The sequence below is a fragment of the Eleutherodactylus coqui genome, chromosome 10 (genome assembly GCF_035609145.1).
Source record: "Eleutherodactylus coqui strain aEleCoq1 chromosome 10, aEleCoq1.hap1, whole genome shotgun sequence".
Taxonomy (NCBI): domain Eukaryota; kingdom Metazoa; phylum Chordata; class Amphibia; order Anura; family Eleutherodactylidae; genus Eleutherodactylus; species Eleutherodactylus coqui.
Genome location: NC_089846.1, coordinates 5,476,832 through 5,500,868, shown reverse-complemented (window position 1 = coordinate 5,500,868; position 24,037 = coordinate 5,476,832). Strand labels below are relative to the sequence as shown.

Sequence of the window (24,037 nt, the reverse complement as noted above, 5' to 3'; positions counted from 1 at the left end):
CAACCATAGAAACATGGCATGAGCATATTGCCATGACCCTCTTACCTTTTTAAATACTGAATTTGCCTTGCCTGTACGAGAATGTTAATATGCACCCCCCCCCCCTCTTACTAAATTAACCCTAATTAAGAAGATAATCCCTGCATTGTCATTCATACTTGTACCAGAAGACTTTTAAGGTCATTGCAAAAAGTCAATTCTGATTCAACTACACAATAAACATAATTACCTAATAAAAGGCCAATAAAGTAACATTCAGCATGCCAACTCCTTGCAGTTATCATTTTGCAATAATAATCTGCAGGAAAACATCTGAACTTTAAATGAACGAAGAAGAAAGATCGCTGTACAGATCAGACATTCATTAAACATGGGCTGGGTACTGCAGCATTGGACACTTCTCTACATAGGGAGCCCAGTACTATGAGTAAAGCATTATAGTTGGGGGCCCTGTTACAGGTTATGTATTATTATAGTTGGGGGCCCAGGAGCTTCAAGTTACGCCTCTGCATTAAGGGGGTTAAGAGAAGTTGGGGGGCCCCCCAAGATAAACTTTTGCACCTGAGCCCATGGGCCTTTAGCTACGTCCCTGACTGTATGAAACCACATTGTGAGGGGATTTGCGTGAGATCGCCTTTGCTGGGGTCCAGGACACACTTCTCCAAAACATAGAGTCAGCTGCCCGAAGTAAGCTTAAACTGACACATGGCTATTTAAAAAACAAAACAGAGCAGGAACAAAAGAAATACCTTGTTCTCCTGTACTGGCTAATACACAGACGGACCTGTTCTAACAGCTGGGGAGCTTCTCCCTGTCAACTTACAAAATACTTGATTTGGGCAACCATACTGACAGATCACATTTTTTAGCTCACACAGACCAGCTTTCTGTGTTCTCCTCACTGCTCTTTAAATATTCACCCACCTAATTAATTACCCAGCAAGTGGACCCTGTTACCTCATGTATAAGAGGAATCCAGAGGAAATGTACCCTCCCTCAATAACCACACCTACAAATGTGGTGGATAATCCGCACACCATAGTATTACACAGATTTTACAGTGGATTCAATGTTTAATGACACTCAGATACATCATTTCGATATCAATGGAAACAGAAACGCAAAATTATGTTGCACAACATCAAAAATATTTTCCCCATCAGAGGAGTCAATGTGAGCCCCTTTGTCACTGGACACACATGGATCACGACAGACTGATGGCTTCTGGAATGCCGCAGATCATGGCGGGCTATACGGGGGGCATGTAGACTCTAATCACAAGGCGTCAGGTCCGGGGAACGTGGAGGACGAGGAATAAAGTTTACTATTGTCACCACCTGCATGTTTGGTGGTCGCCGCTCACTTCTGATATTTTGACAATGGGGGAAAGCTGACCCATCCTATTGGGATCATAGAATCATAGAATGGTAGAGTTGGAAGGCACCTCCGGGGTCATCGGATCCCCACTGCTCAGTGCAGGATTCACTACCTGTTCCACTCATTGATTCCCTCACTGTCTAATATCTAATCTGTGTCTCCTCCCTTTCAGTTTCATCCCATTGCTTCTAGTCTTTCCTTGTATAGATGAGAATAGGGCTGATCCCTCTGCACTGTGACGGCCCTTCAGATATTTGTAGACAGCTATTAAGTCTCCTCTCAGCCTTCTCTTCTGCTAAACATTCCCAAATCCTTTAACCGTTCCTCATAGGACATGATTTGCAGACCGCTCACCATCTTGGTAACTCTTCTCTGAACTTGCTCCATTTTGTCCATGTCTTTTTTAAAGTGGGGCGCCCAGAACTGGACCCAGTATTCCAGATGAGGCCTGACCAAGGAAGAGTAGAGGGGATAATTACCTCACGTGATCTAGACTCTATGCTTCACTTAATACATCCCAGAATTGTGTTTGCCTTTTTGGCTGCTGCATCACATTGTTGACTCATGTTCAGTCTATGATCTCTTAGTATACCCAAGTCTTTTTCACATGTGCTGCTTAGCCCAATTCCTCCCATTCTGTATGTGCTTTCTTCATTTTTCTTGCCCAGATGTAGGACTTTGCATTTCTCCTTGTTAAATACTATTCTGTTAGTCTCCGCCCACTGTTCAAGCTTTTCTGGAACTTTTTGAATCCTCTCCCTCTCTTCCCTAGTGTTAGCTATCCCTCCTAGCTTTGTGTCGTCGGCACATTTGATCAGTTTCCCACAATTCCCTCCTCCAGATCATTTATAACAATGTTGACCAACACTGGGCCCAGGACAGAGCCTTGTGGTCCCCACTTGATACATTCTTCCACTTGGATGTGCAGCCATTTATGACCACTATTTGAGTAGATCACTCAGTAATCGCTTGAAATCATTCAACAGGGATTTCCTGTTCCGGCTGCGGCAGACACCATATTTGTAGCGTCCGTGAATGAAATCCCCGGGATGGTTTCCTCATTGAGAAAGAAGGGGCCTGACACTTTCCTACAGGTTATAGCGCCAAGCACATTCACCGCCTGGGACTCGCCCGTACGCTCCATGTAGACAGGCGGGTTCCCCTCCCCCACAGTCTGACATTACATTTGTTGCCCGGAAGGCGGCTTCATCACTAAACACTAAAGACTCCATAGAACCATCGATCTCCATTGGTTTGCAGACTTTCGCAGAAAGAATGTCGCTGCGCTCTTCCACGTGGTCGGCGGCGGTACGTCCAATCTCTGCTCGCTCTGATCTCTGAGGACTTCGTGTGAAACTTGCACGGACGCGCTTCGCTGTTTCCACACTTATTGTTGGACGGCCGGAGGATTTTCGCTCACTGATGCAACCTGTCAGATTACCACTAATGAATTGTGCGCCCACTGGGCGGAGCTTCACCCAACTCAGGTCGAAAATGATGTTATCCACTAATAACAGACTGGAAGATGTGAAAAATCAAGGACACAAAACGCTCTCCTGTCTTCGCTGGCAGCCATTTTATCTCATGTCCCCCTAGTGATGACGACGGCACAATAAAACTTTTTAGGCCTCATTTAGCAAAACCATCTAACAGTAGTGCGGTCCTTAATGCCCAACCAATCACAATGCAGCGTTCATCTTATCTCAACAGCTTGAAAAATGAAAGCTGCGCTGTGATTGGTTGTGATGGGTAACAAGGACGTCTTACTGTTAGAAACTCAAAAAGTGTCATTTAGCAAAACCATCTGTTTCCATTTATAAAGACATTTCTGTATCTGAGTGTCATTAATTGGAGTTTGGGGGTCTCACATGGGGGGGGGGGTCACCTGTAATAACCTTCTGTATTGTCTATCATGTGTCGTCTCCTAGTGTTGTTGTGTTATAGCGCCGATTTGCCTGTATTGTCTTCTGCCATGCGACTATTGCAGTGTATGCTAGTATTGCAGTGTATTATAGATGCCGTCCTCTCCACTTGTACAGTATGGAGTATTCGGCATTACATGATTGCATTCCACTTTGCCACAATACATGTTGTAGACTTTATTGCACTGATTTCTTCTAGTTTGTTCTCCCCGCATTACAACGCAGTGCGTTCTGCCTTACAGTATGGCTTGGTGTTCGATGCCGGATCATCTCATACTTCGCTCTACTTATATCAGTGGCCGGCAGACAAGGAGAACGACACCGGGATTGTTACGCAGCTCCACACGTGCAACGTTAAAGGTATATATACACTATTTTCTGTTTAGCGGAATTGCAACTTTCCCGTTATATGAAAACACAATACATTGAATGGATTGAACCCTCAGTTAGGCTCTAGCACACGGCCATATTATAGCTGTGCCTTGTATGAAGCTACTAGTAATTGTTAGGAAATTGTAGTACTAGTGTTTCTGGTGGCACAATGTGCCACACAGCTCTGATACATGAACGTCACACACACAGCTCTGCTACATGCACGTCACAAACACCTAGCCGGACAGCAGCCATGTGCATACAGAACCTGTAATGTCACCGTCATATAATCAGGGGCGGAGCATGTAACTGCCTCACTGGGGTTGAAAGACCTTTGATGATGTCACCATCATGTCATCAGGGCTGGAGCATGTAAGTCACTCACAAACCCACTCACTCATGCACGGACGGACAGGTTGTCATTAGTATTTCAATAATAAGGCCCACATTCAAACGCACAAGAGCTTTACTGTACTGCTGTATGTCCCAGATGTCATAAGGTACAACCAAAAAAAAATGGCATGTGCCATTAAGTGCTGTATGTATCGAGCCGTAGTATATCCCCCACATTATATCCCCCAATTATGGCACCATACATATGACGCCCATTTCGCTCCATGCTAGGAAGCCATATGACCTTTATTTACTGTCGCACATGCTGGGTTCACGGCTTTACCTTGTGCGCGGAGTCTTGAACGCAGTCTGACTTCAATGCCTCAAGGAGTGAGGGTGCAATCACACACTCACCAGGGCAGCTTCACCCAGTTGTGTTCAGCTCAGGACTCACTCTGCTTTCCTCAGGAAGGTTGCACCCCACCTTTCCTGAAGCACACGAATAGTCTCTTTAGTGTTCAGGTATCTCTCCAGAACTCTTGCTTTCAGTCCAGGTCTCCCCCTGGATCTGTCTCTGGCTCACCTCTCGCTAGACCTTCCTCTGGCTGTAGCAGGAACGAACACCTTTATCCTACTTACTGAGCACACCTGTGGGTGTTTTCCCCTTGTCTTAGGCACCAGACTGCCTGTCTGATGCCCCTACAGGCCATTCTCAGTAGTGCACCTCTACAATATATATGCCTCTTCGGATCCATTTCATTAATCCTTGATGAAGGACTGAGAGTAACAGTCTGAAACCTCGCATCAACATCATGTACTTTTGTTAGCCATTAAAAGGTCTCATATCTACAAAATTACGGAGAACGATCACATTTTGCTCTACTGGAGATACCGGACCAAACTTTCTTTTGACGAAAAATGCTGGAGGCTCCGATAGACACATGAGCAATTATTTTATATATTTTTTTTTCCCCCTTGTCACACTGCAATGCGGGAAAGAGATTGCAACACGTCCTATCTTTGGGCGCACCCTCACATAGCATTTTCAATTTCAATGGGGGCGACAGCAGCATCACACCGCATGTTGGGTGTACGTGGTGCGATTTAAGGTCTCCTATTGAAAACAATGGGAGACACTCTGCAATCACTACTTGCCCAAAATGATGCGAGGTGGTTTTGATATTAAATCACTTCGCATCCATTGGGATATCGCATTGCGGGTGTGCGGCCGGCACAGTACAGATCATGCCGTGTCATCGCTAGTGACCTTTCCGCAATGATGATTGCGGAAAAGTCGCAGGGCGGATGGCTTCCATTGAATTAAAGCCATCCACACAGGAGCCACATAGAATCGCAGCATGCTGCTATTTCTTGTCCGCGAGCAGAAAATCGCAATCTTTTTTTACTTGTGGGCAGGAAATTGCGTTTTGCCATAGCGTGCTATGGGCTGCATTTGCTGCAGAATCTGGAGGCGGACGCTCACTCCGAATTCTGCAATGCAAATCCGCGCATGTGCAGGCGGCCTTACTCCCCTGTGGCAGGGAAAGGGTTACATTGCAGCTCTCTGATGGCGCCAAGTTCAGACTATTAATCAATAATGTTTTAAGGTCTCAGAAAGTCAAATATTGACAGGGCAGCAAATCTGGAGCGCAGCCAAAGCCTTGCGTGCGGGTGATCTCTGCTCTCGTCAGGGAGATCCTCCACCCAAATGGTAACTCTTAAAGGGGGCCTCCGTCCTTACTGTCACTGTGCCGGCGGGTCCGCTACCCATGGGCACGTTTACCTGCTATTTAAGAAACGACAACTGCATTGCTGATGGGAGTCTGAGGGTCATTTCACACGGGACGGAAATACGCCGCAGCCAAATCCGCAGATGCGTAATTCTACACCAAAGTCTGCGGGTCTGACTGCGGATTCTGATGCTGAACTGCAGGCAGGTTTTAAGCCATTTTCAATCCCCCATCAGAATCCGTAGGTAGCCTGTGGATTTTGTCGCAGAACTTACCGCGTCCTCTGGTGCGTTGTGCGGCCCATTCCGTTCCGTGTGAAGGTCCGTTAGGCTTTGTCCACGTGGAGCGGATTTTCCACGGATTTCCCATACAGATTCCCCATACAGAAAATGTGCGACATTTACAGAATCCGCAAAGTCTCACCCCACGCTGCGGACACGGACACATGGATTTTTGGTGCGGAATCAACTTCTTCAGAAGAGGGGATGGATTCCACGACAAATTCAGCAACAAATGCGGGTTTTGCGGGTTTCGCGCTGCGGATCTGCTGCAGACACTCTGCAGCCAATCCATCCCATGTGGACGTACCCTAAAGGCCCTGTTACAGGGGTGACAGGTGGGCACAAATATGAACGCTCATTCACCCGCCTGTCAGCTCATGTAAAGTTTCACTCCATAAGCTGATGAACGCACGTTCGTTGGCTGATTGATCTCCCCGTGCGAACAGCGGATGTGCTGCGAATAGCGATGATTCTCTGTGCAGGACAAACTAATGCATTAACAGATGGGCCTTTGTTTAATGCCACGACTGACCGACGTAAATGGGCCCTCACCTTGTCTGACATTCATTTTCTTTCTCTTCAGGCAGTCAATCTCCTGTTCTGTCCACCATTCTTTGCACTGCAGCTATAATCGTTCAGATTGGCTTCTACATGTATAGGTCCATGGTCACTATAACATCACTGCAGTTAGCAGAATATTCCCTGCCGTGTGCAAGGTCCCTGAGGGCTCTTTCACACCAGCGTATATTGGACGCCGTTTTCATGGCCGGCCAATATACGCTATGATCTGAGGAGTAAAAACTCATGAACGGACGCACAAATCTAACGTCTGTGTGCCCGTTCTGACGGCATGGGTCCCGGCGCTTATACGCCAAGGCCGCCATGCCATTTCCCCTTTCCTCCCCCTCGCCAGCTCACCTTCTCTCTGGCTTTTTGTAATGGGAGGGGGAGGGACAGGGGTGAAGCTAAGCTCCCGCCCCATCCCTGCCCCTTGTCTGAAGCCAGCAATGAGAGGCTGGGTGGCACTTAGCTCCGCCCCCTCCCAGTGCAATCAGCTGGAGGGGAGGATAGAAGGGGGAGGGAGTTTAGCAGTCACGCTGCTAAACTCTCTCCCACCTCCCTTCTCCGGCCGCTGTCATTGGTTCCCATAGGAGCCCATGCAGCGGCCGACCTATGCTGGCCCAAAGATAGTTCCAGGACTATCTTTTGTGCCTGACGTAAAAGTGCCCACCGCTATATTGGCCGACCGGGCGCTTTTTAATAGCGATAATACAGCCATGTGATTTGATGCATTGGAATCCAATGAATCAGATTGTAGCGTAGATCAGCCGACCGTGAAAACGGCGGACGATATATGCTTGTGGGAAAGAGCCCTTCAGGTGCTAATATACATAAAATGAATGTTAACCAAACCCGACAATTTTGGTGGGACCTGCTGACCACCTAGTTTGCCTCTTCTTTCCCCAAAGGGCAGATGTTGGGTGGGACTGGCGTATTAGATGTCCTCAGGGGAGGAGTGGGCTCAGTGGCCAAGCCATACACAGCGGGTGTTGGCTGTCTGACGACTGACACCTGCCTGCAACACATAACTCTAATTGCAACCGTTAACCAATTAAATACTGCAGTCAACTTGGACAGCGGCACCTAAATGTCCGGATAGGGATTGTGATGTCCTGAATGGCTCACCCTGCAATGTGATTGGACTCTACAGGAGGCAGGGCCTAATGGGATGGGTCACATGGCAGAGATGTAGGCCTCCGGCTGACATGAGGACCCATTGGAACCTTGTTTTCACATTGTGGGGTGCCGATGGGTGACAGAAAGAGCCGCCCGTCATCAGCTTGCTTTTGATTGTAGCATGTAGGCGGTTAAACTGCCAGGATCTGGGGTCCCTGCTTTCCTGGCGATTAGAGCTGTCAGTAGTCCGCCAAGCCACCACCATAACAAGATGTATCTGCAGGTTTAAAGGCCATTAGTGAGGTCAGTAATAGGCGCGTTGGCCGTCACTAAGGGGCGAAGCAGAAGAGTAGCAAGAGCATTACAGATAAGTGTATTGTGTCTTAGTGTGGGACTCGGGGTTCACTAATGGACTTTGGAAGTCACTTGTATTTATTTACGGCTTATCTATTTGGATTTTTGCATATGATACTTTTTATCTAAATCTAACTGGGGTGACGGCATAATATTTGGCGCTGCACAGGTAGCTCCTCCTTATCATAGTCTGGCAGACTGCATTCTATAAGGCCTCATGTCCACGGCTATATTAATATTTAAAATACGCAGCGTTTCTCCCGCACGCGGATCCGCGCCCCATAGGGATGCATTGGACACCCGCAGGTAGTTAAATACCCGCGGATGTCATTTTTCCCTTCAGGCGCGGATCCGCTTGCCGGAAAAAAACCGGACATGCTCCATTTTAGTGCGGGTCTCCTGCAGGCTTCTACTGAAGCCTATGGAAGCCGTCCAGAACCGCGGAACACCCGTACCAGAATTAAAACTCACCTGTCCGGACGCTGCGTATCTTCCCTCCGTCGTGGCCGGATCTTCTTTCTTCGGCCCGACGGGTGTGTCCGGCGCATGCGCGCGACACACTGCAGGCATGCCGAGCATATCCGCCAGGCCGAACTCTGTCTGTACGATCCCCATTTAGAATGTGCCCCATGATTGACAATGCCGTCTGGGGTACATCTTGTGCCATGCATGCCCTCTTTGGACAGCTGGGTCCGTACTGCTGTACGAGATGTGAGCATGTTGCACATTTGGAAGCCCAGATCCCAGATCTAAATGAGCAGCTGGTAACACTGAGATCCACTGGCACCATGTAAAGGAGTTTGCTGCTCACTGAGCCCTCGTTGGGGTAGATGTGGGGATGGAGGGTAGTTGGGGGGTGCAGGATGATCAGGCAGTTAGCTGGGTGACAGGAGGAGGGATAGAGGGAAGAGATTCAGGGAGGCTAGTCCTGAACTGGCACACCCCAACAAGTTTGTAAAGTTGGCAGATGAGGGGGATGCCATTACAAAGCCAGCACCGCTGCAGCACGGCATGCCCTCTGAACACCAGGGACATGTCTGGTCCAGTAATAAGGGGAAGGGGAGCGCAGGGCAGACTAGACAGGTCCTGGTAGTGGGAAACTCAATATTAGGGGGACAGAGCAATCTGCCACAACGACCGGGATCCTCGAACGTTATGTTGTCTTCCTGGCGCTCGAGTTCGACACATCGCGGATCGGATTGTCAGATTATCGGGAGGGGCTGGTGAGGATCCAGCGGTCATGGTTGCACATTAGCACCAATCACAAAGTTAGAGGTCGATGGAGGACCCTTAAAAATGATTTCAGGGATCTAAGCTCAGGGCAAGGTCCTCCAAAATAGTATTTTCTATACTACCTGTACCTTATGCTACACCAGAAAGGCCGCAGGAGATTAGAGAGGTGAACCAGTGGCCCCAGAGTTGGTGTAGGAAGTAGAGGTTTGGGTTCCTGCAGAACTGGGTCGACTTTGCTGTTGGCTACAGGTTCTACCGTAGGGATGGGCTGCATCTCAATGGGGAGGGTGCAGCTGTGCTGGGGGGAAAATTGGCTAGAAGGTCGGAGGGGTGGTTAAACTGGGGACTGGGGGAAGAGGCAACAAGAGAGACAGCCCCAGGTCACTGTCTACACTGTTTTCTCCTCTAAGTAATGAGAATGGGGGGCGGAGTGGTGGGAGGGGTTAGTACAGTTAGAACTGGCAGAACAGTTAGTGAGGATACACTTAATATAAAAAAAAAATAACCAAAATCTTCTAAACTGAACAGGAGACTAATGCTAGAAGTCTGACCAATAAGGCGACCGCTGCTACCGTACAAGTAATAATATCTGAGGAAAAACTACGACATAGTGGGAAAAACAGAGACCTAGTTGGATGTAAGCTATAACAGGGTTACAGTCTGTAATGTAGGAAGAATTGTAGATAGTTAATTGTAAAAAAAAAATGTCTCCAGTGTATACACAGGGGAAAATAAAGTGTGAGATGAAATACAGAGTGATAAAGTAAACTCTCCATTAAATGTCACAAATCTAAGCCAGGAGGAAGTAGAGAATCACCTGAAAAAAATTAGAATAGACAAATTGCCGTGTCCCAATGGCATACACCCCCGGACCCTAAGGGAATTAAGTAATGTGATGGACAGACCCTTGTTTCCTATATTTAAGGACTCTATAGTGACTGAGTCTATTCCACTGGATTGGCACATAGCCAATGTGGTGCCAATATTCAAAAATGGGGCCAAAAAGTGACCCTGGAAATTACAGGCCGTTCCGTCTTACTTCGTTTGTGGGTAAAAAAGGGTTTCTAAGAGATGCCATCCTGGAGTATCTCAAGAAAATCAGCTGTACAACTCCATATCAGTTTGTTTGTTTTTTCTCCACCTAGAAATATTTTTGTTTTCCAATACATCATACGGTGCGTCTGAATGCTGCCATTAAAAATTACAACTTGCTTTGCAAAAAACAAGCCCCTATGCAGCCATCTCATCAGAAAAATAGAGTTATGACTTTTGGAAAGTCGGGTGGAAAAAATGAAAAACTTAAATACAGCTTCAGCATGAAGGGGTTAAAAGGGGGTGTCCAGGTGTCCAGTAATGAAGAATTGTTGTTACATGTGTGCTGCATTGTTGCACCCTCAGGTTCAGGGCTTTCTTCTTATACCGATAACCCAGCCGAGGCAGGAGCGATCCTGAAACCCTGCATGGATGAGGCTCTGCAGATCATCCCGTCCGAACAGCACAGCGAGACCAGAACATTACTGGGGGCCACAGCCGGCATGCGACTACTCAGGTAAAGTAGTGAACATGGAGAAGATAATATACAACATATTATACAGCCCCGCGGGGTTATTATCAGGAGGGAGAACATAGTATTAGAACTCACTTCCTGGATACAATAAAGTGGGCTGCTGTCCCTTTAAATGTAATAGAACTCACGGATTGGCACAATAAATGGATTTACAATGATCTCCTTATCTGCGATCACCTCTGACATCACTATTTACCAAACATCCTAATAAAATAGTTTATGAATTGTGCAAACAGCGCTGAAAGGCGAACTTATCATCGTCAACAATGGGCGTCGCTATCACAGGCTCGTTTACCTCCAGGAACTACAGAATAGGCCATTCTATAAGGCAGGGCGCTTCTGCATTCGTAGCTGCTCACTTCCTGGATGTAATTTAACCCCTTAATGACGCGGCCCCTTTTTCTTTTTCCATTTTACGGTAGTTTTTTCCTTCCCCCTTCAAAAAATCGTAACTCCTTTATTTATCCATCGCCGTCGCTGTATGAGGGCTTGTTGTTTTTTGCGGGACATGTTGTATTTTTCGCTGGTGCTATTTAAAGTACCATATAATGTACTGAAAAACTTAAAAAAAATTCTAAGTGGAGTAAAATGAAAGAAAAAATTACATTTCGCCATTTTTCAGTGCGTCTTGTTTCTACAGCGCTCAAACTGCAACAAAAGTGGCATAACTTTATTCTGTGGGTCGGTACGATTACTACAATACCAAACTTGTATAGTTTTTTTTTTTTATTGTACTAGTTTGGGTTTTTTTCAAAGACATTACATTTTTTTAATTATTTTTTGTGGTCATTTTGTGCGCGCAATAACTTTTTTATTTTTCCGTCGACGTAGTTGAGCCAGGACTCATTTTTTGCGGGTTGTCCTGTAGTTTCTGATAGTACCAATACATACGACTTTTTGATCGCTTTTTAATGCATTTTTTCTGGGAGACAGAGTAACTAAAATAGTGCATTTCTGGCGTTCTTTTTTTTTTTTTCGGTTGACACTCACCATACGGGAAAAATAATGCACTACTTTGATAGATCGGACTTTTATGGACGCGGCGATACCAAATACATATTTTTCTTTTATGATTTAGATTTTTTAATATCAGATATGGCAAAAGGGGGTGATTTAAACTTTTATAACTTTTTTTTTTTTACAATTAAAAAAACTTTATTGATTTTTTTTTTTAACTTTACTTTAAACTCCCCCTGGGGGACTACAACCAATGATGCTATAGCATTACGTCATTCTGCCATTTAACAGGCAGTCTATCAAGTCACCCCACAGGGATGGCTTGATAGGCAGTCTGCTAAGGGCGCCCTGGGGCCTTTCAAAAGGCCCCCGGCTGCCATGACACCTGCACGGCTCCCCCAATCTCACCGCGGGGGGGCCGTGCGAGACCCCCGAACATAGTTCGGATTTAAATGCCGCTGTCAGAATTGACAGTGGCAATAGCCGCGAACGGCCGATAGTGGCTATTGCCCGCGGGTGTCTGCTGTAATAAACAGGTTGCCCCGCAACCTCTCTTCATACATACCCCGCTGCTCCCTGACGTACCCTTACGTCATGGAGCGGGAAGGGGTTAAAAGGGTCAAACAGTGCCACACCTGTCCGTAGGTTGTGTCTTGTAGTGCAGCTCAGTTCCTTTGTAGTAAATAGAGCTAAGTGGCAATACTACCGACGGCCTGTAGAGAGATGAGAGTAAAAGAAATGAAAAAGGAGGGTGGAGCAAGGCCCAGTGAGGGGGGTGGAATATTTATGGAGTACAAACAGTTTTCAATGATTGAGTATTTTGAATGGTGGAGGTGCTGCCAACCAGATGACGCTCCACCAGTGTGGGCGTAAGTGTAGCGAAAAAGATGTGAAAAGAACTGGTATGGAGGCGCAACACTCTAAGCTACTAGAAGATGTAGATCAAAGTCCAATGTGTGATGGTGAAAGCACTTCTTTTTTATTATTTTTTCAGAAATTAAAAACCAGCAATGGAATACGTGTTTCGGGGAAGAACCCCTTCGTCAGTTCGGCTGGATAGGACAACAGGATGCCTAGGGGGGGGGGGGGGGGGTGACATCTTCTAGTAGCTTAGAGTGTAGAGAGATGAGGCGCTGTTTGTGGAAGAAATCCCTAACATTTTTTCTAATTCTACACAACCCCTTAATGCTGCAGTGTCGGGGTATGTATGAACAGAGATCGCAGGGCAATGGCTTTTTCTTACAGCTGACTCCTAGTGGCAACAGCTCCAATAACCCTTTAAATGGCAATTCTGACTGCGGCATTTAAATTCCCCAGACGAAATTTGGTGGTTCTGTACAGCCCCCCCCCCCCCTCCCCTGAGATAAGATCGCAGGGAGCCATGTGAGTGTGAAAGGCCCCAGAGCTGTCATGGCAGAATGCCTATCAAGCCATCCCCGTGGGGTGGCTTGATAGAATGCTTGCTATGGCATTACATCATACTGCAGGAGCGATCAAAGTATCGCAAGTTGTTTTTCCCCTCTGGGGATTAAAAAAAAAAGGAAAAATAAGATTACTAAAGTTTTACTAATTATTAAAAAAAGTTATAAAAGTTAACAAAAAAACCTCTTGTCATATTTATAATAAAACAATCTAATTAATAAAACTAAAATACATATTTGATCTATCAAAGTAATGCACTTACTTTAACTCATTCTGTACCAAGACATAAATGTACGCCCTGACTGGGAAGGGGTTTCTGCGAATGAGTGAACACCTATGTCCTACGGATGGCATGGGCTCAGAAGCTGAGCCTTGCACCATCCACAGCAGGAGCCGGCTGTGACTGATAGCCAGCCTCCTGCTACAACAGGAAGGATCAGTAAGAGCATTGATCCCTGCTGTTAACCCCTTACATGTCATGATCAAGAATTCTGGGGGTTGATGATCACTTGAATGATCCATTTGACCAAGGGTTGAGGGCTCGTTCAGCAGTTAAGACAATCCTGCTTGAGCACTGGTCATGGGTTTATGGAGATCTCTGCTATGCTTTTTAATATATTTTATAGGGGTCAGAGCTCTATTTTTCTTATACAAATTCTCTTCATAGACATAAAGTGAAATAAACTTCTGGTTGCCTGCACCCACCACTAGGGGGAGCTCACTAAATGCTGTGTATTAATGTACTAACTGTATGCAGTAATCTCATTTGCTCCCTCTAGTGGTGTCTGCAGATAATCAGAATTTTAACTTTTAACTCGATGTTAATTCGGGGGTTGTGGAACTGTGTTTCAGAAAAAGTGATCCCAGTCTGCTAAAAAAACTATATTAACCCATTCCTGACATGCATGTGTACATGTACAGCGCAGATTAGGGTGTCATTGTATGGAGCGGGTTTGGGAACTGTGCTCACTCAATAAATAGTGGGTGTTGGCCATCTTTGACAACTGACACCTGCCCACAACAGCCTCTATTGCAGATGACTCCAATCTTGACTGTTAACCATTTAAATGTAGGGATTGGGCTTGTGATGTCCTAAATGGCTCCTCACGGTAAGATTGCAGGGTGCTGTCCAGGTTTCATGGCAGCCTGGGTCCTATGGAAGGCCCTCAGGGGTGCTATGAATGATTGCCTATTAAGATGTGCCTGTAGCATGGCTTAATAGATTACTTGTTTGAATAGACTATAGTGCAATATTATAGTATTATATTGTACTGTATAAGTGATCATACAATTGCAAGTTCAAGTCCCTTGTGGGAATAGAAAAAAAAAGGAAATTAAAGATTTTTAAAAATTGTTAGAGTGATGGAATAATCCTCCATCTATCACTCATTGATGGAATAATCCTCCATCTATCACTCATTGATGGAATAATCCTCCATCTATCACTCATTGATGGAATAATCCTCCATCTCTCACTCATTGGCATGACTTATTTCCAGGGAGAATTGCATGCCTCATATAAGACTCCCTTAGCCCTTGTGGTGTCCTTCACAAGGAGAAGCATTACCCCCCAGACTCATTATTAAAAATTTGGAATCGCTGAGCCCGTAAAAGTCCAAATTTTTTAGAATATCACAATATTAATCCCATGCAGTGAACACGGTCAGAAAAAATACACAATGCCAGAATTGCACTTTTTAGGTCACCCTGTCTGCAAGAAAAATTTTGAAAAAAAGGTATCAACAAGTTATATAAGCCCCAAAATGGTATCACTGAAAACGACATGTCGCCCGGCATAAACGGGCTCTCGTACAGCGCCATAGATCGGACTTCATAAAAAACTATAGACATTTGGTGTGGCCATAATTGTGCTGACCTGGGGTGTGAAGATAACGGGTCATTTTACTGCACCTTGAACACTGCAAAAACAAACCAAAAATGGTGCAATGGAGATATCTTTTCCTTTTCGCCCCACTTTTTAAAAAGTTTTCATATATATTATATGGTACGGTAAATGGCCCCGCTGAAAATACAATTCTTCTTACAAAAACAAGTCCTGACATAACTGGTTGGATTGGGCCTCTAATGGCATTTTTGTGATATTGTTGCTGTTCTACACACTGTCATGGGTTTTCTAGTGGGGTAATCAATATGTGCTTCAATTCAAGCCAAGACAGGATAGCCTCAGTGGGATATTAACAGGCTTATTATAATGATTGTATTACACCCCTGGGAAGTCGTCTTTACAAGAAAATAGATTATCTGCTGCCGAAAGAAGAAGAAATCAATTCGTCAAGTGTTCCTTGTGGGAGGATTCACTGAGTCAGGGACCATAAAATCTTCACTCCCTTATCAGTGACTATTCTTTTAAGTGCATATTATTCCCATCCATGTCTGTCCTTGTCATCAGTGTGTATGTATGTGTGTGTATATTATATATATATATATGCATGCCTCTTCGGATCCATTTCATTATGTCTTGATGAAGGACTGAGAGTAAAGGCCCTTTTAGACACAACGATTTTCGCTCAAAAATCGCTCAAAGCCATCTTTTGAGCGATAATCGTTGTGTCTAACTGCGCTGACATCCGGCAGTATTCATTAAGCCGTCGTTTATCGTTGTCTTTCAGCGTGCTGACGATGAGCCTTATCAGGAATTCCCAGCGGGATACAGCTGATACTATTGTTTCCCACTCCCTAAAGACAGATGGGGTATGAAGAACAGACCGGTCCAGCTCTGTTCTCCATACCCTGCTTGGAGCGCTCAGCTGTATAACAGCCGGGCGCTCCGAGCAAAGGACAGCTGGATGCAGAAGACAAGTGGGGCCACTCCGCTTGTCTTCTGCATCCTCCGCTCAGAGCACTTGGCTGTATAACAGCCGGGCGCTCAGAGCGGGGAACAGCTGGATGCAGAAGAGTGGCGGGGCCACCACACTTGTCTTCTGCATCCTCCGCTCAGAACGCAAGGTCATCGCTCAACGTTTGAGTAATCCGCTTTCGCTGTAAAAAAAGAACACCACGTTCTCGCTCAATAATCACTCAAAAGATTTTTTGAGCAGTAATCGCTGTGTCTAAACCAGCCTTAAAAGTCCAAAAGCTGGCATTAACATCATGTATGTTTGTAGCCATTAAAAGGACTCATATCTACAAGATGACTTGGTTTATCTTACTGACAATCACATTTTCCTTGCAAATTATTTATCAGGTAGTGTCCCTTTAAGAGCTCTTATGGCAGCCGTATTACTTATCATATTCATGATAAAATATGATGACAGAAGTATTGGCACATAGAAGGGGATGAAATTGGATTTTATTCACATTTTCCCATCCAGTGTGGCCACCTTTGGCCTCCATGACTGCAGTCCCCCTCCACGGCCGCTTCCCACCAGATCCCCATAAATGTGTGCAGGGATTTGTCTCCATTTCCATATGGTATTCTAGTTCGTCGCAATGATGCTTGATGGGATTGAGATCTGGACTTTGGGCGGCCAATGAAGTCTGTAGACATTCTGCTCCCCACCCTGCGTGCCATATGACATGGTGGTAGGTCATGGTGGTGGAGACACGGAGCTGTACCAGAGTATGACCACAGGGGAGGTGATGCCACATTGTCCGGAATGTCTCTGTAGCCATTGTCAGTGAAGGTGGACTTCACTACAACCAATGGTCCTAACACCCCTCACCATGACAGAACCTCCTCCAAACCTCACTGTTGGAATAATGCCGTCACGTAGAAACTGCTCTCCAGCCAACCGCCACACCCAAGTGCCACCATCCGATCAGAAGATGGTGTCCTGTGATTCACCCACAACACTTGCTTCCACTCACTTACAGTCCATCGCTCCAAGCCTCATCGCAGGTGCCGCTGTGCAGTCACTGCTGTGATGTTGTGTGCAGCCGCTCGTCCATGGTAACCCTTCACATGCCGTTCCCTATGGAGGGTTCTGGTGCTAATGGATTTCCCAATGTCCTGTGAGACCCCCCTGAGCGAGGGCAGACGATGTGTGTGATGTCTTCACAGCTACTACAAGGCGTTGTTGTCCACGTTCTGTCAGTTTACAAGGTCTCCCTGAACGTGGCAGTGCGCACACACCGGATGGCCTCCATCTACCAATAACATGGCCAACAGGGGACTCTGGAAGGTCCAGAATCTACAATGACCGTACTCATTGGTTGGTGACATCCCCCCACCAGAGCCCATTGTCAGCTCTCCACCTGGTGACATCCCACTGCCAGACCCTGTTGTCAGCTCTACACCTGGTGACATCCCCCCACCAGACCCTGTTGTCAGCTCTAAACCTGGTGACATCCCTCCACCAGACCCCGTTGTCAGCTCTACACCTCGTGACATCCTTCCACCAGACCCCGTTGTCAGCTCTACACCTGGTGACATCCCACCACCAGACCCCGTTGTCAGCTCTACACCTAGGGGAAGCTGATGGTTTCTGTACTGGGATCTCCTGTGTGATCCTCTCCTTTATACCTAAAGCTCACACATCACTCCACAGCGCAGGATTGTTGGGAGGCCTATACTTCATCAAACCAGTGTATGTTCTTATACAAAATTACATTTTTTCCTCACCACACAGTATAAAACTGTAATTAGAGTATGTACTTAGGTTGCAGAACGAGACCAAAACTCAGCAGATCTTCGATGAAGTTTCCAAAACTCTCCGTCAGTATCCTGTGAGCTTCCAGGGGGCTCGAATATTAGATGGTAAAGAGGAAGGTTCGCTAGGCTGGGTCACAGTCAACTACCTTCTGGGAACCTTCATACAGGTCAGTAGTAAGATTCTTCCTCCCTTCCCATGAGGCCATTTTTATAGAGAGTTGCTGACCCGGTTGTCTTTTCTCTTGGAGCAGTATTCATATATAGAGAGATGGATCCATCCCAAGCAAGCTGAAATGTATGGCGCCATGGATCTAGGAGGGGCCTCCACCCAAATGACTTTCCAGCCTTCAGTGGATGTGGAGGACAAAAGCACAGAGATGATCTTCAGACTCTATGGCTATGACTACACCATCTACACTCATAGCTACCTCTGCTACGGCCAAGACCAGGCACTGAAGAAGCTGCTGGTGTATCTCATTGAGGTAAAACGTCCACACTTTATACAAGTTGTGGATCGTTCAGATGTCTCGCCTCCATTCATTCCTGATTTACAGTCCACAAATAGTGTAGATGTGTAAAAAAAAATCTAGTTTACTTGGTTTCACTGTTGTAAAATACATAATGAATCCAGGATATACCGTGTAACAGACCATAAAACAGTTAATGGCATGCATGGGGCAATTTACTTGTAATTTATAGGCCCTGCTCTGTCCCCTTTAGTAATTTACAGGCCGCTTTCTGCCCCTTAGTAATTTTAAGGTCCTATTCTGCCCCTTTAGAACTTTATAGGCCCCACTGTGTCTAATAAGTAATTTATAGGCCCCAGTGTGTCCCTTGAGTTGAAACATGTTGCATGGATGAGTCAGGCACAAGGAACAGATCTGAATCAATAGCAAAGTCCCGAAGGATTACTTGCAAACTAGTAACAGTCATGCACTGGAAGGATTCACGATCACAGGGATTGCTCAGGACAGGAAGTAGTTGGAAATTTACAGGCTCTGCTGTGCCCCCTGAGTTATTTATAGGCCCCATTGTGCTCCCTAAACGGAAACAGGTTGCATGGATGAGTCAGGCACAGGTAACAGATCTGAGTCCATAGCATAGTCCCAGAGGCTTACCTGCAAAATAGTAGCAGTCATGCGCTGGAAAAACTCCCATTTGCATAGCTCTGGAGAGGCACATGCAGAGGCGATTTGATGCGATGCGTCCACTTAGTAGCTCTGAAATCCACACAATTTTTTGATGATTGTTGAACAGAAGAAACCAGAATCACAGAACAAAAACACAGGCCAAGTGAGATAAGAGTGCAAGCATCGTGGACTACTATAACATACAGCAGCGCTAAACATCTGTCCTCGGCTTCAGTTAGAAGCTCCTGTGACCCGATGTAACACCTTTCTCATTCCTGTCGGGTCCCTAATGCAATCTGCCAGCTTCCCCTTCTGACTACACTTCCTGCTGCGCTAAACACCTCTGAACTTGTTATAGCCTCCGGCCTCACGTGAGAGTCCACCACACTTCACCCATCTGACACAGCAGCACCCCTCTGCCAAAGTATATAGTAGAATCATGGAACTGTAGAGTTAGAAGGGACCTCCAGATGTCTGTCCCGCCTCTAAACACTTCCATTGAAGGAGAACTCCCCACCTCCCGTGGCAACCTGTTCCACTCATTGATCCCCCTCACTGTCTTATATCTCATCTGTGTCTTCTCCCTTTCAGTTTCATCCCATTGCTTCTAGTCTTTCCTTGTACAGATGAGAATAGGGCTGATCCCTCTGCACTGTGACGGCCCTTCAGATATTTGTAGACAGCTATTAAGTCTCCTCTCAGCCTTCTCTTCTGCTAAACATTCCCAGATCCTTTAACCGTTCCTCATAAGACATGATTTGCAGACCGCTCACCATGTTGGTAACTCTTCTCTGAACTTGCTCCATTTTGTCTATGTCTTTTTTAAAGTGGGGTGCCCAGAACTGGACCCAGTATTCCAGATGAGGTCTGACTAAGGAAGAGTAGAGGGGGATAATGACCTCACGTGATCTAGACTCTATGCTTCTCTTAATACATCCCAGAATTGTGTTTGCCTTTTTGGCTGCTGCATCACATTGTTGATTCATGTTCAGTCTATGATCTATTAGTATACCCAAGTCTTTTTCACATGTGCTGCTGCTTAGCCCAATTCCTCTCATTCTGTATGTGTTTTTTTTTTCATTTTTCTTGCCCAGATGCAAGACTTTGTATTTTTCCTTCCGTGCCCATTATCTGCTATCAGATTCACTCAGAGGCAGCTTCTGGGCCCCAAGACCAAATCTTTAAAGGGGTTGTCTCCTCATATACAACAGCTTGAAAAAAAATGCAGCCGCTCCCGGCAAACAGCTAATTTTGCCAGGGGCAAGTTGCTGCCAGTTAGGATTTTCTTCTGCAGCAGTGATTGTATGGTGGTCACTCAGATGAATGACTGTTCATGTAGGTTCATGTCCACCATATTGGGGGTCGCTCCTACAGTGTTGCTCTCAATTGCTAGAAGGGTTCTCCTTTTTGATGTCTACATGCTGTAATAAGGAATATGGACAGGAGTTATCTTCAAGAGACAACATCTTTAACCCCCTCCTGCTACTAATAACTTGTCTCCCAATTCATCAGTGGGTTAACCCCTTACATGCCATGATCAATGTTAATTGCGGCATGTAAAAGGTTCACAGAGGGAAGGCATTCCCTTTGTGATGTCATCGTCTCTCCACCAAGTAGACACAGTGGGCCAGTCAATGGTGTCCAGTTCTGCCATGGCCTGTGATTGATATGATAAGTGATAATGCATTGCAGTACTAAGTACTACAGTGTATTATCACAGTGATCATAGCATCACAGGTTCAAGTCAGGGACTTAAAAAAATGGAAGACAATTAAAATATTTAAGAAAAATGTAAAAAAAATAGTTGCTAAAAAACCTTTTTTACACACTTGCCCCTCTCGTTTGGAATTTTTTTTTCAAAAGAACAGATGTTTAATATCTTCACATCCGTAATGACCTGAACAATAAATTGAACACACTTTTTATACTGCATGGTCAATGCTATAAAAAGAAAGCAAAATAAAGAAAAGAGCCAAAATGTTTTTCTTCTTCATTTCGCCTCCCAACGAAACGCAATGAAAGTGATCAAAAAGACCAACTGTATCCAAAAATGTAACCAATCAAAACTACAGCATGCCATGCAAAAAACAATGCCGCATACGGAGATGTCAAAGGAAATATTAAAACGTTATGACTTTTGAATATCCCCCAAAAATTGTGGCGTTGTGAGGACCAAAATAGGTCACGTCACTAAGGGGTTAAGAGGGTTCCAACTGCCATGTGCCATTTATAATATTGGTGTTTTCTGTGGCAGAGGGCCTTTGGGCCTCCTCAGTCGTCACGGCCGGGGTGATTGCTGTGTTTAGGCCCCCGGTCATACCTCTGACCAAAGCTAACAGTGCAGCTATAGAAATCCATGGGGATTAGAAGTCCCATCATCCTCACTCACATATATGAAGTTATGGCAATTCCTGAGGGTCTTGGCTTACGGACCACCACTGATGAGCACAGATATGATGATGCGTATAACCTTAGAATGGTAATAACGGTAAATCGAGAAAAACCGTCTCTTCTCTTTAGAACCGCGGCTCCGGTAACGTCCTGCACCCTTGTTACCCAAAAGGTTACTCTGCCAACGTCTCTCTGTCTTCAGTCTACAACAGTCCTTGTGTCACGACCTCCCCAAGTGATATAGAGGCCAGTGTCATCGTGGAAGGATCCGGCAACGCCTCGGAGTGTCAGCGCTCGGTCCGAGAGATCTTCAACTTCTCAGGCTGCAGTCACACCTCCTGCTCCTTTAACGGGATCTACCAGCCGCCGGTGCACGGACCGTTCTATGTGAGTAGATCCAAGCCGCTAGCGTCCCGGTATAAGGGCGTCTTCACACACGGATTTACCGGGCAAGAGGCACAAAACCCGTAGGTGACTGTAATGCGATTTTTCTTTTTTTTCCCCTTTATGAAGTAAGATGCGATTTTTCACGCACATGAAAAGTGCATATTCCACAATATGGTGCGTTTTTCTTGCCCGTGTAAATATAGCCTGTGGCTGCATTCAAAGGGAAACTAAAAACAATATCACTCTTGTAAAAATATGATTTTTTTCCCTACAAGTGTGCTGGAATTTGCGATAAACCAATTGCTGAACATGTGATTTTCACGCGCTTGGGAAGTGCATATTACTCTACAGGAAAATGTATAAATGGCTTCACAGGCGCATGAAACGTGCGAATACATGCGAGCGCAATAACAGTACGGTGGGATTGTTAAGTTGCACACAGAAAATAATGGGTGAGTTTTCTGTGATCTAGCAAAAAAAACAATAGGATCTGCCACATTCTTTCGTCTCTCGGCATCGCTGCTCGGGGAAAACCGCCGGTGCGAATTCAGTCTAATGGCTAATGCACACGGACGGATTTCTGCCGCATTTCCTGCGTTGGAAATCCACGTTGGAATAACGCAGCTATTGGGTTCTATTGATCCTAGTAGCTCAGTGTTCACATGCATGGCTCTGCCACGGCTATCTGCTGGGGGGAAAAAATAGGGACATGTTCTAATTCCCCGTGTTTTTCTGCTGCGGGAGGTCTCCATTACTATAGTATTATTGGAGACCTCAGGATTTCTGTGGTGGAATTACGCGATCGCTCGCGGCACTCGCGCTTTTAAACACAGTACTCCCATGGTGGAAATCCTGAGGCGTATCCCGCTCCGTCCGTGGGCACGAGGTCAGTCCTATTACCCAGCGGTGATGATGCGCTCACATCTCGTCTCATTTCAGGCCTTCTCTGCCTTTTACTACACATTCAACTTCCTGAACCTGACATGCCAGCAGTCCCTGGGCGAGGCCAACAGCGCCATCTGGCAGTACTGCGCCCGGCAGTGGACGGAGGTACAGAAACTTCTGGTGATAGTACAAAGTGGTGTATCATCTGGGAGCGATCCTCTGAAAGGCTGCATAAAGTGTACTTTGAGGCAGCCCGGTCCGGCCACCGGCTGAGGAGGGGGTATCACAGATAACCAAAGTGTTCAGCGAACCTATGAAAAGTGCGGTTCGGCGGGTCTGCTCAACTTCAGGAAACATTTTGTTTCAGTCCAAATTAGTTTGTACTGCAGCGGAACTTCCCCAATACGCCTAAAATACTCCTGGTGTATGGAGCTATGTAAGAGCAGTAATGCCCTCCTCCTTTTCCTCCTAAGCAGCATGGTGGCTCAGGGGTTAGCACTCTTGCCTTGCAGTGCTGGGGTCCCAGGTTCAAATCTGACCAAAGACAACATCTGCATGGAGTTTGTATGCTCTTCCTGTGTTTATTTATTTTTCTTAACAATCACCTTATATTTATTGAGAATCAGGAGAAACACCGTATACAAGCTCCAGGCAGATGCTCTGGGTCAGATTTAAACCTGGAAGCCCAAACACTGCAAGACAACAGTGCTAACCACTGAGCCACCATGCTTCCTCTTGCTCCTCCACTTCCTTCACAGCTTCCTCCTACAATTTTTCCTGAAGGAGGAAGAAGCACGTTGGCTCAGTGATTAACATTGTTGCCCTCCTTCTTTCTTCTTCCTTCTCCTTCTTTCTTCTTCCTCCTCCTTCTTTCTTCTTCCTCTTCCTTCTTTCTTCTTCCTCTTCCTTCTTTCTTCTTCCTCTTCCTTCTTTCTTCTTCCTCTTCCTTCTTTCTTCTTCCTCTTCTTTCTTTCTTCTTCCTCCTCTTTCTTTCTTCTTATTTCTCTTCCTTCCCAGCTTCTTCCTCCAATTTTTCCTGAAGAAGAAAGACGCACGATGGCTCAGTGGTTAGCCCTGTTGCCATGCAATGCTGGGGTCAGTCTTAAATTCAAATCTGACCAAGGACACCACCTGCATGGAGGTTGTAGAAACTCATACAAACTGTGCAGATGTTGGATTTGAACCTAGGACTCACCATGTGCTAACCATGGAGAGGAGGAACAACTTTTTGTGAAGTTCAACCCGAAACAAGGTTCAACTGTTTTGGTTCACTCAGCACTATGACAGGCTTAGATACAGCAGCTCAGCAGACCGTATCACACAGGATAGGATTAGATACACGGCTCAGCAGACAGTATCACACAGGATAGGATTAAATACACTGCTCAGCAGACAGTATCACACAGG

General features: G+C 45.9%; 1 protein-coding gene across 3 annotated transcripts in view; it reads left to right on the top strand.

Moving 5' to 3' along the window:
* ENTPD8 (ectonucleoside triphosphate diphosphohydrolase 8) overlaps positions 1–24,037 on the top strand; it is a 51,335-nt gene that overhangs the window by 24,275 nt on the left and 3,023 nt on the right. For all 3 annotated transcript variants that reach the window (XM_066580066.1, XM_066580064.1, XM_066580065.1), the window contains exons 3-8: positions 3,542–3,659; positions 10,678–10,828; positions 17,845–18,004; positions 18,089–18,319; positions 21,488–21,745; positions 22,685–22,795. In XM_066580066.1, coding sequence (XP_066436163.1) covers positions 3,542–3,659; positions 10,678–10,828; positions 17,845–18,004; positions 18,089–18,319; positions 21,488–21,745; positions 22,685–22,795 — 1,029 coding nt within the window. The remainder of the gene's footprint in view (positions 1–3,541; positions 3,660–10,677; positions 10,829–17,844; positions 18,005–18,088; positions 18,320–21,487; positions 21,746–22,684; positions 22,796–24,037) is intronic.